A 12,737-nucleotide genomic window follows, 5' to 3' on the forward strand; every position below is an offset into this window, starting at 1 on the left:
CCACAAAGGAACAATTGCTACAGGATAAGGGGTGTGATTATGAGGAAAGACAGACAGACAGACATCAACGCGTGGCTAGAGTCACTAGAGCCACTGACTTCACTCAGCTTTGTATAAATACCTGGCAGGTGTGTACGTTGATGTTCTGAAGGGAAATCTCTCACTGTTGCATCAAAATAGGGAACTTTGCCTAAGGTAAAACCTATGTGAACACAACAATAAGTATATGTGGAATCTGGAACATCGGCATATTGCAGCCTCATGTGCATGAGGTCAGCAAGAGCAAGCTCCAGTTGCCTCAGTCATCACTTCCCAGGAGAGACACAAGGGAGAACATCAGAGTTCAGCATTCACTTTGGATATCGTAGCACGGGAGCAGTGGCACTTCAAGTGTCCCTTTCCATTCCCACTAATGACTCCGTGATCATGTGAGCCCTCCCTATCCTTATGTGAATTTTCAAGATTTGTTCAAGTAACCAGGCCGCCCAAGGTCCTGCTTCATTCCCGATGTCCGTCGCTATTTGTGCTAGGCCGTACCAATCTTCTGCCTCATGGCAATTCTGTCCAGCCCAATGGTCCCGCAATTAATGTGGTCATGTTGATGATTCCTGGCTTGCCCAAGATGCAAATTGTGTCTGTCAACGGTGGTGTGCAGCACAGGCTGGTGGGGTAGACGCTCGCGCTATGTGATTTCGAAATGCTCCAATGCTAGCCGTTCTGGTATGATCGATTCGGAGTGACCCTTACAGTGCGCGTTCGGCCGCTGTGATAGTATATGGCGTGGTGTGGTTGAAATTTTGTTGGTCAAATGTCGTTCATCTCTGCGGCAGAGAATGTGATGCTATGGTTCTGTATGCAAAATGGTGTCTCCATGCGTCACGCGATGGGTTCTCATCACTTTGACCCCTTGGCATCGTCCCAGCCCCATACTTGGGACAGATATTTGCCCATGTTGACACGCTTCGTCTTCAGCTCCGTCATCCATGGGTGCTCTAGCATCTTCCATGGCATACCACGGCGCTTGGGGTTCTTCTCAAGGCTGTTGGACGTGGGTCAGTTACGTGCTCGCTCCGTTTCAAAGAAGACGACTTACCAGCTCTCAATGAAATGCTTGAAGTTGTCACTCCAGAAGATGCCCGCCTCAGGCTCATCCTTCAGCTTGGGGATAGGTTGTTGTACGATGTACGTCAACAGGTCGATCAGACCGGCCCTGGGCTGCATCTCTGTGCCATCGGCCGGGAATGGAAAGCGGTGCTGCGCCACCTCGAGCAGTGTCACGCCCGTGGACCACACGTCAGAAGTAATAGTATATGTCTGGCCCGTAATTCGCTCTGGTGCCATGTAGTAGCTTGTGCCGATGAACGTGTTCGCCTCGCCCTTGGTACCAAAATCTCCAGACACGCCGAAGTCGCACAGCTTGACCTCGCCGTTGCGGCACAGTAGAATGTTGGACGGCTTGATGTCGCGGTGGAGGATGCGCTTGGCTTCGAGGTAGGTCAGGCCCTGCAACACGCCCTCGGCAATCTTGCCCAGGACTTTCTCGCCCGTCCGGCCTCCGAGCCGTTTCACTTCCTTGTAGATACTGTCGAGCGAACCACCCTCGCAGAATTCCATGGCAATGGAGATGGTGGCAGTAGAAGGCTCTAGGAAACCGCCGTAATACCTGCAGATATGTTCCGACGCACAGCCCTTGTTGAAGTTGATTTCTCGCAGAATCTGCTTCTTCACATCCGGATCCGGGTTCGTTGTGATCACCTGGGCTTCTGGTTAGGACGTGCGTGTCGGGGTGGACATTGCAGTTGTGTGCGTTACCTTGAGAGCAAAAACAGTCTTGCCTCCCTTGAGCTTACACCTCGTGACGGCGCCTCCAGCGCCCTCACCGAGGCCACCGAGCTCGACAATTCGATTCTCCATGCTCACAATCCGCCAGCCCTCGTCGTCCAGGTCCTCTGCGTCAAGTGTCCTGGCTTTCTCCAAGCTCATCTTGTCAAAGGACGCTTCCAAGCCGTGCATGCTGCCCTCACGCTCCATGCCGGCACCGCCCTCGCTGGCGTTCGAATAAAGCGAGCCCACGGCACTCACAGGATCGGGAGTGCCATGTGGTTTTGCGCCGCCGAGGCCGTACTGCGAGGCGAAGGAGAGCGCGGAATACTGCGAGCCAGCCGAGGTTGGGTTGCTGCCCCTGCCGTCCAGCGGCCCGAAGCTGCCCGTTCGGCTGTGTGCAGCGCTGCTCTCGCTGCCGCCACTGGCGCTATGGCCTGGTTGTGAGCCACGCGAGGGTTGGTGTTCTTGAGGAGCCACAGACGTGCCCATAGGTGTGGCAAGGTTGAGCTTGGGTAGGGGCGGCCGGGAAGGCTGGCCGACACCGCCAGCCCCCGCGCCTACGGGTTTGACATTCGGAGAGGGCGGTATAGCGAGTCCCAGGCGAGGAGTGCGGGCGCCACCGCCTCTTGCACCTGGTATGGCGGGCCGAAGGAGAGGCGCTGGGGCGTTCATCATGGGTACGAGATTTGGTGACTGGGAGAGCATTGGTGCTTGTGGATCTTGTGGGTTCGACATGTGCTGCACCAGACCGGGTTAGTTGTTTGGTTTTCTGCCGTGGGGGAGCACGAGGATGGCTGCAGTCCGGCATATATATGACGGGCTCAAAGGGGTGACAAGGCAGGCCGACGGGGCAGGACGGGACAAAGAAAGCTCACAGGTGCGGCCGGCTCGCCGTTAGAGTTCCCTTGCTCATGCATCATGGGGCAGGGGACGCAAGCAGAGCCTCTGTGGAGGCGGAGACTTGTTGGACGGTGAGGGCGGGAAGTTCGGCCGAGGTGGAATCACCAGGCGGCTGTGCCAAGTGTATATGTGGATGGTGGATAGGCTTTCCCGGGCAAGCAATGAGCCCGTTGCGAGGGGTCGAGCTTGCTGGGACGGAAAATAGGGGGGAAACAAGCTCAGACGATCAATGCTAGCCGTGCCCGTGGGGAAGCCAGCAAATAGGTCGTTTGAGAGAGAGAGGGCAGGAGGCAACCGATGACTTCAGACGCGAGCTGGACGGGCAGGAGACCACGCGTCGATGTGGTTCGGAGACTCGCAATTCGGACGCTGCTGGGTGCTGCTGCTGCGGCGGCGTGTCGAGTCGAGTCGAGTCGAGTTGGTGCCGGGTCCAGGTCGACTTGATGCAACGTCGGCTCGCTCAGTGACGGGGAGATGGTGGCTTAGGCCGCGGAGCATGAATTGAGCGCCAAAAAGTTGCTGCCACGGAAGTCCAAGCTCTGCATGGCCCAGCTAATTGCGATGCAAAAGAGGCTTCTTCGACAAGCTATGGGCGGATATGTGTTGAGAGAGGAGAGGAGATAGATTGATGAGACTGGATCCAACGCAGAAGCAGTGTTTGCCCCGTCTGTCCGTCCGTATGTGTCTGGGTGGAGGGGGTATTTCCAGGTTGAGCTGACCAGGACCAAGAGTCCTAGATACGGCCAGCAGGCACCACTCCCGGTCATGCTGTTCCAGCTGGTGCAGAATTCAGGCTCAGAACTCAGAGCCCAAGAACTGGGGCAGACAGGGGGCGGAGGGTTGCAGCTCACCTCAGACAGTGGGCACTGGGCAGGCGGGACGGGCAGTGAGGGAGGAGGGGTCAGTTGCTTCCCACTTCTTCGCAACGGTCTGAGCTGTGTGGCCCAATCCGACGTGCCTGACGGTGGATTGGGGTGGGCTTGCAGGGATGGCATGGGGAGCCCGCCACCTCCCGCCAGCCTGTCGCAAGACGTGCCTGTTCCCCAGCTGCCTGGGCCGGCGGCTGTTGACACACGGTCGTGAATCCTGTCATATGCACCACCAGGCCGACCATCATCACCATCTCCTACCGATGTCACCGTTACTGTCACCCATCACCATCGCATCATCCAGGCCCCGATCCAGCTCAGCCCAACGTGCACATCCCTGCTGCCTATGGAGGCATATCTACGCAGCATTGCGGGTTCGGCGGAGCAGGATGGCAGCTGGGAGATGAAGGGAAGGAGGCCGGGGTGCTGGTGTGCTGATGATTCTCGCCATCTGCAGCATCTAGTCTGCTGTATCTATCTGATCTGCCTCTATCCACACCAGAGAATTTTTCATCCCAGATGTCTGGTCGTCTTACACACAGCACAGTGAGCTACTGTACGGCTTCACCTCCCCCGGCTGACCACCAGCAGCAAAAGAAAATGTCAGAACCTCTGCCCACACACAGTCCCCACCAACAGATCTGACTGCCTCTGCCCCTGGGGTCCCATTCGTTGCTCTGCGAGTCGAGGCTGCTCATCATCTGGCAAAAGGGCCACCGTATGGAGAGGCCCAAGATGTCGGGTTCCCACCCGGCCAATGCAGCCCTGGCTCCCTTGATCCGCACTCGCATCTCAATCGAGCTAGGGGTCATCTGCAGATCCCGCACCATTGGCCACCTGCTCGTGTATTGGCAGATGTGACGGGATGTGATGCAACACCGGCCCATGCATACAAATTACAGACAACGACGGATGTGTTGCTCGGTCGAACCATCATCTACTGTTTACGGCCTCGGTCTCCGCTGCCGGCCTGCGTCTTCCCGGGAGGTATTTGTCGTGACAACGACTCTGCCATCTCGGTCTCGCTCAGAAATTAAAGTTGCAGCCCAGTTTCTAGGCACGGACCTGGCAAAACATCGTGCCCTAGGCCTTGGTCTTTTCTCGACCTCAGGGCTCGATAGCCGCGTCTACGAGCGTAGCAATACTACTTTACATTCTGCGATTGAACGAACACAGACAGGGCAGAGTAGACCGAACTTTAAAATCACACCCTGTTGGTTCGAGACGCCGCTTTGCAGACTGGCTGGCAGGAAATTCCCAAGGCGTTGGCACCGGTCCATGCATCAACGAGCTAAGAAGGACCTACCGGGGCATTGGCGCTTATCTCGTAGTAGTGTCAATGCTGCACCGCATTCGAAATAGGAGATCTTGCCTTGAAAGGATGTTCTAAGCGAAGTTATAGGAAGAAAAGCCCTATGGCGTGGGTGGATGTCCCAAGGGAGGTATACCAAAGCATGCTATCCTACCGGGCCTGCCACCACATGGGCTAGACCGGTCCAGTGGGGATCACCGAGTTCCTGAAGCGCGCGTCAACGGGTCCGCCTTAGCGCAACTAAGGTGGCACGGGAGCGGGCGTCATTGGCTGGGTGAACCCTGCTCGAACCCACTCTTAGTTTCTTCAGTGACTTTTTTCGCATCCTCAACCTCATGCACGCTGGTGCGCAGACAACACAACAGCGCGCCAAAGACCTAGGAATATGCCTTCGAAGAACAAGGCGATTGCTCGGGCCCAGGCCAAGACCCAAGAACCTGTGGCAGACCCACCATCTGCATCAGAATCCGAAGTCGACGAGGTCGATAGCCAGGACGGCGCCAGCGGGACCGGGAGTGAGAGTGACAGTGAGGGCGAGGCTGGTCTCAGCAGTGGGGGTGATTCCGAGCCACATTCAGACTCAGACTCTTTGGACAGTGATGCGCCTCGGAAGAGACGCAAACACTCTCCAAAACAGGATGAGGAGGAAGATGGGAGCGACAAAGATGATCTGCCGAAAGCACCCGTCTCATTCAGCGCACCCTCGCGTATCAGGCGGAAGGCTGCGGGTGAGCCTGCTCCTAAACCCGCCGTTGTGCAGGACGTCACGAGAGAGGTCGTCGTCGGAACAGGCACTACGGCGCCAATAGACCCTCACACAACCTTTGATTCTCTGGGCGTTCGGCCGTGGCTGGTACAGTCTTTGGCCAACATGGCCATCAAGAGGCCTACCGGTATTCAGAAGGGCTGTATCCCCGAGATATTAAAGGGCAGGGACTGTATTGGTGGCAGTAGGACGGGTTCGGGAAAGACGGTCGCGTTTGCAGTTCCCATCCTCCAAAGATGGGCAGAGGACCCATCTGCTATCTATGGGCTCGTCCTGACACCTACGCGGTAAGTCCAATCTCCTCGATACCTCTCCAGCAAAGTCAAAAGCGCTGACCCTCAAGGACAGTGAACTGGCGCTGCAGCTATTTGAGCAGTTCAAGGCCATCTCTTCGCCCCAGACGCTAAAGGCCCTGCTGATCACTGGCGGCGCCGATATGCGAGCGCAAGCAATAGCACTGGCAGAACGTCCACACATCGTCATCGCAACTCCCGGCCGTCTGGCAGATCACATCCGCACGTCTGGCGAGGACACCATCTGCGGCCTCCGGCGCGTCAGGTCCCTAGTGCTCGACGAAGCAGACCGCCTGCTCTCGGCGGACGGGCCGGGGAGCATGCTGCCGGACGTTGAGGAGTGCCTCGACGTGCTGCCCCCGTCCTCCCAGCGCCAGACACTCCTGTTCACCGCTACTGTGACCCCGGAGGTCCGCGCACTCAAGGAGATGCCGACGAAGCCCGGCAAGCAGCCGGTGTTCGTGTGCGAGGTCGACACGGAGACGCTGGCGATCCCGCCGTCGCTCAGGCAGCTGTACATGCAGGTGCCGGTGACGCACCGCGAGCACTACCTGCACGAGTTCCTCAAGACGGACGGCAACAAGGACAAGCTCACCATCATCTTCTGCAACCGGACCGACACGGCCAGGTACCTGCACCACCTACTGTACCTGCTCGAGCACCCCGTCACCTCGCTGCACTCTAAGCTGCTGCAGCGGCAACGCGTTGACAACCTCAGCCGCTTCCGCGCCGGTGTGTCGCGCATCCTCGTGGCGACCGACGTCGCGGCCCGTGGTCTTGACATCCCCGAGGTGGCCACCGTGATCAACTACGACATCCCCCGGGACCCGGACGTGTACATCCACCGGGTGGGACGTACGGCCCGTGCGGGGCGCAAGGGCGACGCTGTCACGTTCGTCGGGCAGAGGGATGTCGACCTCGTCCTGGCGGTGGAGGCACGGGTGGGTCGGCAGATGGTCAAGTGGGAGGAGGAGGGAGTGAACCTGGAGACTAGGGTGGTCCGCGACTCGCTCAACGTCGTGGGCGAGAAGAAGCGGGAAGCACTGCTGGACATCGAGGAGGACAGGGAGGTCGGCAGCAAGAGGAAGAGGGGCAAGGTAAAGCTCAATCGGGCAAAAGCGTGAGTTGTCTGTCTGTCACTGTAACTTTCAGACGCATAGTTAGAATTCATCGTCTACGGACGATATCTCTGCCAAGTCAAGTCTACCTATGTGAAGATACCTCCATGAGATACCAACGGTGTGTACCTGGCACGACCGACCCGGATGCGACGCCAGGCTGGCGGCTAAGAAAGCCCACATCCAAGACGAGGACGCACAGTCCAAGGTACAAGGAGAATGTATCCCACCCACCTTGTCCCTTGCATTGACCAGCCCAGATTTGAGGAATATCGATGGAGTTGCAAATACTCCGTACCTGAGCCTCAATTCCCCTAACTTGGCCCCCAAGAAGGACCACACTTGAGACTCATCTCGAGCGCCCGCACCGTGGGGCTGAAAAAGATGGAACGGGAAATGTGTGCATGAAATCCTACCCCTGAGCTGAGGTGAAAAAGATGGGAGGAGCGGGAGACAGGGATCAGGGCGTAGGGCTGGGGGGGGGGGGAGAGAACTGGTGTCAGTCAGATTCAGGGGCTAAATCCGTTCAGCCCTTTTTTGGACCTGTGCTTTAAGAGGTCATAATAGTAAGCATTGATAATGCTTGGCCGGGTTGATTTTCAGCATCTGCTTGTACGTGTCCGCTGTTAGAGGTGCTCGACCCCGTTTCAATATGTCGATACATGCATTCATTCATACACACATGCATCCAAGCATGTACACTCACCGAGCTCCTCACCTTGGAGCCAAGCAGTGTCAAAGCAGCCGGGCGGACGGGCGTGTGTGAGGCGGGCGGGCTTGGGGCTCGGGATGTACGTAGTCTCGGTGGAGCCACGACACCAGCAGTTCGGTTTCGAGATGCTGGGGAATCGTGCCAGCGGATATGGCTGGTTGGCCGGCGGCCTTTCCCCACCGCGTGTCAACTTGACAGGTCTGGGGTGACGAATGCCGTGGCTTGTCCTCTCATCTTGCTCGATACCTTTGTCCCCCTTACAATGCCCGTTTGAATTGGTCTTGGAGGAAATTACATTATGATAGGATCGGTGACCGATGGGAGTTAGCAGCAGGCATGGTGCGAGGTTTGCTATTGTCAGGGGGGGGCAGATGTGCCTGTGTCATCCAGATCAGCTCGGTAGGCTAAACTACGGGTGTTGACAAACATAGGATGCAACACTGTTGACAACCAGAGGCCAAGTCAAACAGCCCTGAATCCCGTCCAATGGAGCTCTGTCGCGTGCTGTGGCCGGCGTCGGGGCCTGTGTCAAGCCCGGCGACAGACAGACAGTCATCAGAGACGACTTGTGTGCGTCATGTAGAGAACACTGTCCCGAATGCGAGCCCGCCGTCTTTAGGGCGGAAGTAAGCTTCTGCTACAAGGCACGGGAAAGCCCACGGCCCCGACGACGACGCGGGCAGATTGGAGACCAGCCCCGAGATCTGTCAGAGGATATGTTGCGTCACGAGTGAGGTCGTGCCCACCGTTGCCGGTTGCACCGGACTGGTGGGTCTGTCCGATCGAAAACCCTTTAAGTCCGTGCCCAAGTCCCAAACAACCCAGCTGCCAGGTACCAAGGGTACAAAGAGCAGCACGGGCCACCAAAAATGAGCAGGGATCGGCAGTCTGGGCTACCCGCCCCGTATCGCCGAGAACGCCGCGAGCTATCACCTAGACTCGCCGACGTGACCAAAAACATCCGACACCTGCCAAGCGGAGTTAACTGAAAACTCGACTTGATGCGAAATGAGTCAACCAGAGAGGTTCGCAGATCAACGTGCAGCTCGGGAAAAGGAAACACAATGGGGATTGATTGTTTCCCCAGGCTCGTCACACACCAATTCCGGGGCTGGGCGAAGCAGAAGTGAGTGGCTTACACAGCCCAAGGCAACCTCTTGTCCCGTCGAGACGGTGACCGGATTTGGTAAGAAACGACGAGCAGACGGGTCAGGACTGCAATGTAGTACCTCGTAGCAGGGCCCTTTCGTCTTACATGCATACATACAACATTCCTTTCCCCCAGCCCAGGGGTGTCATCAAACCTCGTGGCCCTGCAGGGTTCTTTTTGTCGCCGGAAGGAGTGTGGCTTTTTTTCCCTGCAGGGTAAGGAAAGTCAACGGGACGGATTGGAGGGTGGGAGCCTGTGAAATTGGATGAGTAAGACCGCACAGATTAACAAACAACGATGCGCTACAACCCTGCCGGGCGACGACGGTGAGGCATATGTTACCCTTTTCTCTCTCCCTCTGAGAACATGTGGAGGAGGGATCGCCCGCGGCAGGTCTCGGGATCTTCGAGGTCGCATCACGGGCGTCGTCGGCGACACGTCCCGCGGGGCTTCGAGGCTGCCAATCGCATCTGAGGCATATCTGTGCACGCGGTATCGGCAGACCGCACAGTCGGCCTCTCGCGCCCTCGCGACGGCTTTGGCGGGTCAGGAGCCCATCGTCCAAATGTGTGATTCGCAGCACTGCCGAGCCTCCCGTGCACATTGAACAACAATGGAGCAGCGCGGCCATGTCCCATTTGTGAGTGCCATGCTTGCATCAATGAGCGAAGCCGCGACAGGCTTCTCCCCACGATGAACCAGCCCGCCGGAAGGGGCAGGCGTGGGTGTAAGACGGCCGAACCGCAAAGTTGGAAAGCATTACGGACTCGCCCGGGCCTTTCGTGATGTTCGGCAGCCCCCCGCGGGGAGCAATGCAGTGGTCGGGGGTACGAAATGATCTATCTATCTGTGCAGGACACGCGCCGGGCTCCTGCATCACCGCAGGACTCGCGAACAACACACCACAACACACACACACACACATGCAGATACATGCATATAGTCTAGATATACACTGCACAGCCTTGATCATCCTGTCCCAGAGTGTCGGTGTGGGCTAGCAGCAGCAAGCTGCAGGACCGCCCTGCGGGCACGGGAAGCGGTGTCATCATTCCAGGACAGACACAGACTGACTGATTGACAGACAGATAGACATGTACGACAGTAAGCAGCCAGAGCCCTACAGGACAAAGGGTTCAAACGTAGGAGTAAGCCCTTGCGCGCAATGATCTCGTGCCCTGCTCCGTGGGCGGTCGAGGAGGAGGGTATGTCGTTCCACCTGGGCGGTTCGCTCAGCCCTACAGGTGGGTCTGTGTGAGAAAATCAGCATGGAACTTTTCTTTCTTCCTTTTTTCTCTTTTTCTGTGGGCTGCTCTGGTACCTAGGACGCCCGGCCTCGCTACAATGTACGGGCCGGATTTATTACATTGATTACGAGCAGATGATGTATTTCGATCTGCCCACAGACCTGTAGACGGGCACAGCCATCATCATCACCCTAGAGATTCTTTGCTCACGTCGAGGGCGAGCCGGCCGCAGCCCGGCGCGGCGCGGAACCGAGCTGACCCGGCAGGACGGCTCTCGTCGTCACCGGGGGTGGCAGAGACGAGGCCGACGCGCACAGCGCACAGGGTAGCCGAGAGTTAGCCGTAGCCGAAGTCTCCGCGGCCGTTTTCGGTTGGGGGGAGCGCAGCCAGAAGGGCGGGAGCAATTTAGTATATTTCTGTAGACTATCCGTATAAGACGGATCGATGGGGACCACGCGAGAGCGGATAGTGCCCACATGCCTGGGCCTCGGGATGAAAGCTGCTCGGCCAGCCGTTGTGGCCGAGGCCGAGCCCCTCAGGCTTGCGATTCGATCCTGGGGGAAAGAGATGAGACTGTCTCATCAAAAAGTTTGGGTCAGCCAAGACCCCCTGTGAAGCTCACCGGACCATCCGTGGCAATATGTCTCCGCTGGGCGCGTCGTCGTCAGCGCCAACAACAAAGACAAGCCACGTGTGATGGCTGAAGAGTCACCGGGCGAGGGAACGGAGCCGGGGCAGTAAACCTTGCTCCGAGGCTCCTTAGGGACGAAGTATCTCTCTCATCGTGTCCCCGGTAGCAACGGCTGCCTGGTTGGTCGGGCTCGGGAGCGCGTCTCCCAGCCGACCGCATGGCTGGTGTCAGTCGGGCGGGATTCAGGAACATGGTACTTTTGGCTCCGACGGGGTTCCAATTGTGGCTCAGCTCGAATACGCCTGTGCGTGTATACGCGGAGACTTTTTAGATTCCTACTAGTAGAGCCAGCGTACCGCTCGTATCGCGCGGCTCATCACGAAGGCTTGGAGTGCGCACGCATGCGTGTTTGAAGACACACGAAAGGGACGCTCCCACCGCGGCCGCAGCAATCTTCCTACAGGAGTGACACAACCTTCGTACCATAGCCGTGCCCAGTCCTTTCTTTCTGGTGTACAAGCAGGCCCTGCACGTCTTACACCTGTATCGGGAGACGCCGAGGAAACTGGGGCCCACTTAGAGGAGGCCTAGATTGGGTTTAATGGGACAGCACGAAAAGCACTGGCCCGCCTGTGGCTACTGTTACGGGACCTAGTCTGCAGAGACTTGTACGTTGTCACTGTGGAGCCCGGGCAGCAAGAAAAAAAAAACCAGGCACGGCTTCTCTGTGGTCGATGGACATTGGGCTGATCAGGGAAGAGAAAATTCCAGATGGCGAAGTGGAGATGCATGGACCAAACTTTCTGGAAGGGCGTCTTCTTCGCCCTACTGAGCCCCTGTTTTGCCTGTCTGCCTGTGAAGATTTTCAATGCGGCCTGTCGCCAGGGTAGCATTGGGCGCGGGCCCAGAGGGCAGAGCACAAAAAGGTACAAAACAGAATCGGGTGGAATCCGACAGTCTGGGTACTTTTTTCTCGTAAGCCATCATCTGCAGGTGTGGTTGATTTGGCTTGGCTTGGCTTGTCTGTCATCAGGCTGCTAGCATTGGCATTTGGCATTTGCATGGGGGGTGGGCATGGGCATGTCGGAGTCGGTGAAAGGGCGGAGATTGGGGAGATGAGAGAAAGCCGTCCGTGGGCCAGGACGAGAGGAGTCATCGTCGTGTCAGGCTAGGGCTGGGCTAGGCTGGAGCTGCTGTGGGTAGGGTGTCTATTGTCTCTCTGGAGCGTATGGGATTGGTGATGACAATAGCAGATGCATAGAGGGTGATTATGAATCACCCATGGGTGCAGATCTGGTCTGGGGGACGTTGCACGGGAGACGATAGCACGGGGTGAATCATTTCTAATCACCCAGCAATTCGGATACCACCGTACGAAAGCCTTGAAGCCACCTGAACCATGACAGGGCAGCCATAACGATCCTATCATGGCTGGCAGAGCGGAGCGCAGCATCGCATCACATCACATCGAATGAGTGTGCCTAGCGATTCTGGCTGCATGCTAGTGTGTGCCGCAGCAGCAGCCCAGGCTGACAATGCGCAACGCTCGTCGTCGTTTGGGACCGTAACGAGCAGCTCGACCCTGTGCGGGATGTACCGCCGGTGCCAGAGTCACACAATGCTAACTCCGGCTGTCCAGCAGACGCAGGGTAGCAATGTGCGAGACACCGCTGCCGACGCCGACGTGGACGCCGAAAGCGATAGGGGTGGGTGGGTGCCAGCTAGCCGGCAGTAATGCAGTCCAGGCCGGGGCGGAGACACTCGGCCACAGGATGATTCATCGGCCTGAAGATGCGCCCTCGGCTGCAGATTAGATTTTCTTGATTACAGCACGCGAGAGCTAGTAAAGTATGAGTACGGAATGACGGAGAGTGGATGGATGGATGGATGGACAGAGATGGATGCGTATAGATCT

General features: G+C 57.5%; 2 protein-coding genes across 2 annotated transcripts; one reads left to right on the forward strand and one right to left on the reverse strand.

Annotated features, from left to right (window-relative positions):
• Window positions 1-894: 894 nt before the first annotated feature.
• On the reverse strand, window positions 895-2,741 carry INS49_006666 (uncharacterized protein; the record flags this gene model as incomplete). Its single annotated transcript, XM_043167436.1, has 4 exons — window positions 895-1,039; window positions 1,094-1,755; window positions 1,813-2,562; window positions 2,700-2,741. The coding sequence occupies 4 exons, from the start codon at window positions 2,739-2,741 to the stop codon at window positions 895-897; spliced, it is 1,599 nt and encodes a 532-aa protein (XP_043028580.1).
• Window positions 2,742-5,290: 2,549 nt separating this feature from the next.
• Window positions 5,291-7,088, forward strand: INS49_006667 (uncharacterized protein; the record flags this gene model as incomplete). Its single annotated transcript, XM_043167437.1, has 2 exons — window positions 5,291-5,958; window positions 6,020-7,088. The coding sequence occupies 2 exons, from the start codon at window positions 5,291-5,293 to the stop codon at window positions 7,086-7,088; spliced, it is 1,737 nt and encodes a 578-aa protein (XP_043028581.1).
• Between the last annotated feature and the right edge of the window lie 5,649 nt (window positions 7,089-12,737).

Source organism: Diaporthe citri, assembly GCF_014595645.1.
Source record: "Diaporthe citri strain NFHF-8-4 chromosome Unknown scaffold_2, whole genome shotgun sequence".
Taxonomy (NCBI): domain Eukaryota; kingdom Fungi; phylum Ascomycota; class Sordariomycetes; order Diaporthales; family Diaporthaceae; genus Diaporthe; species Diaporthe citri.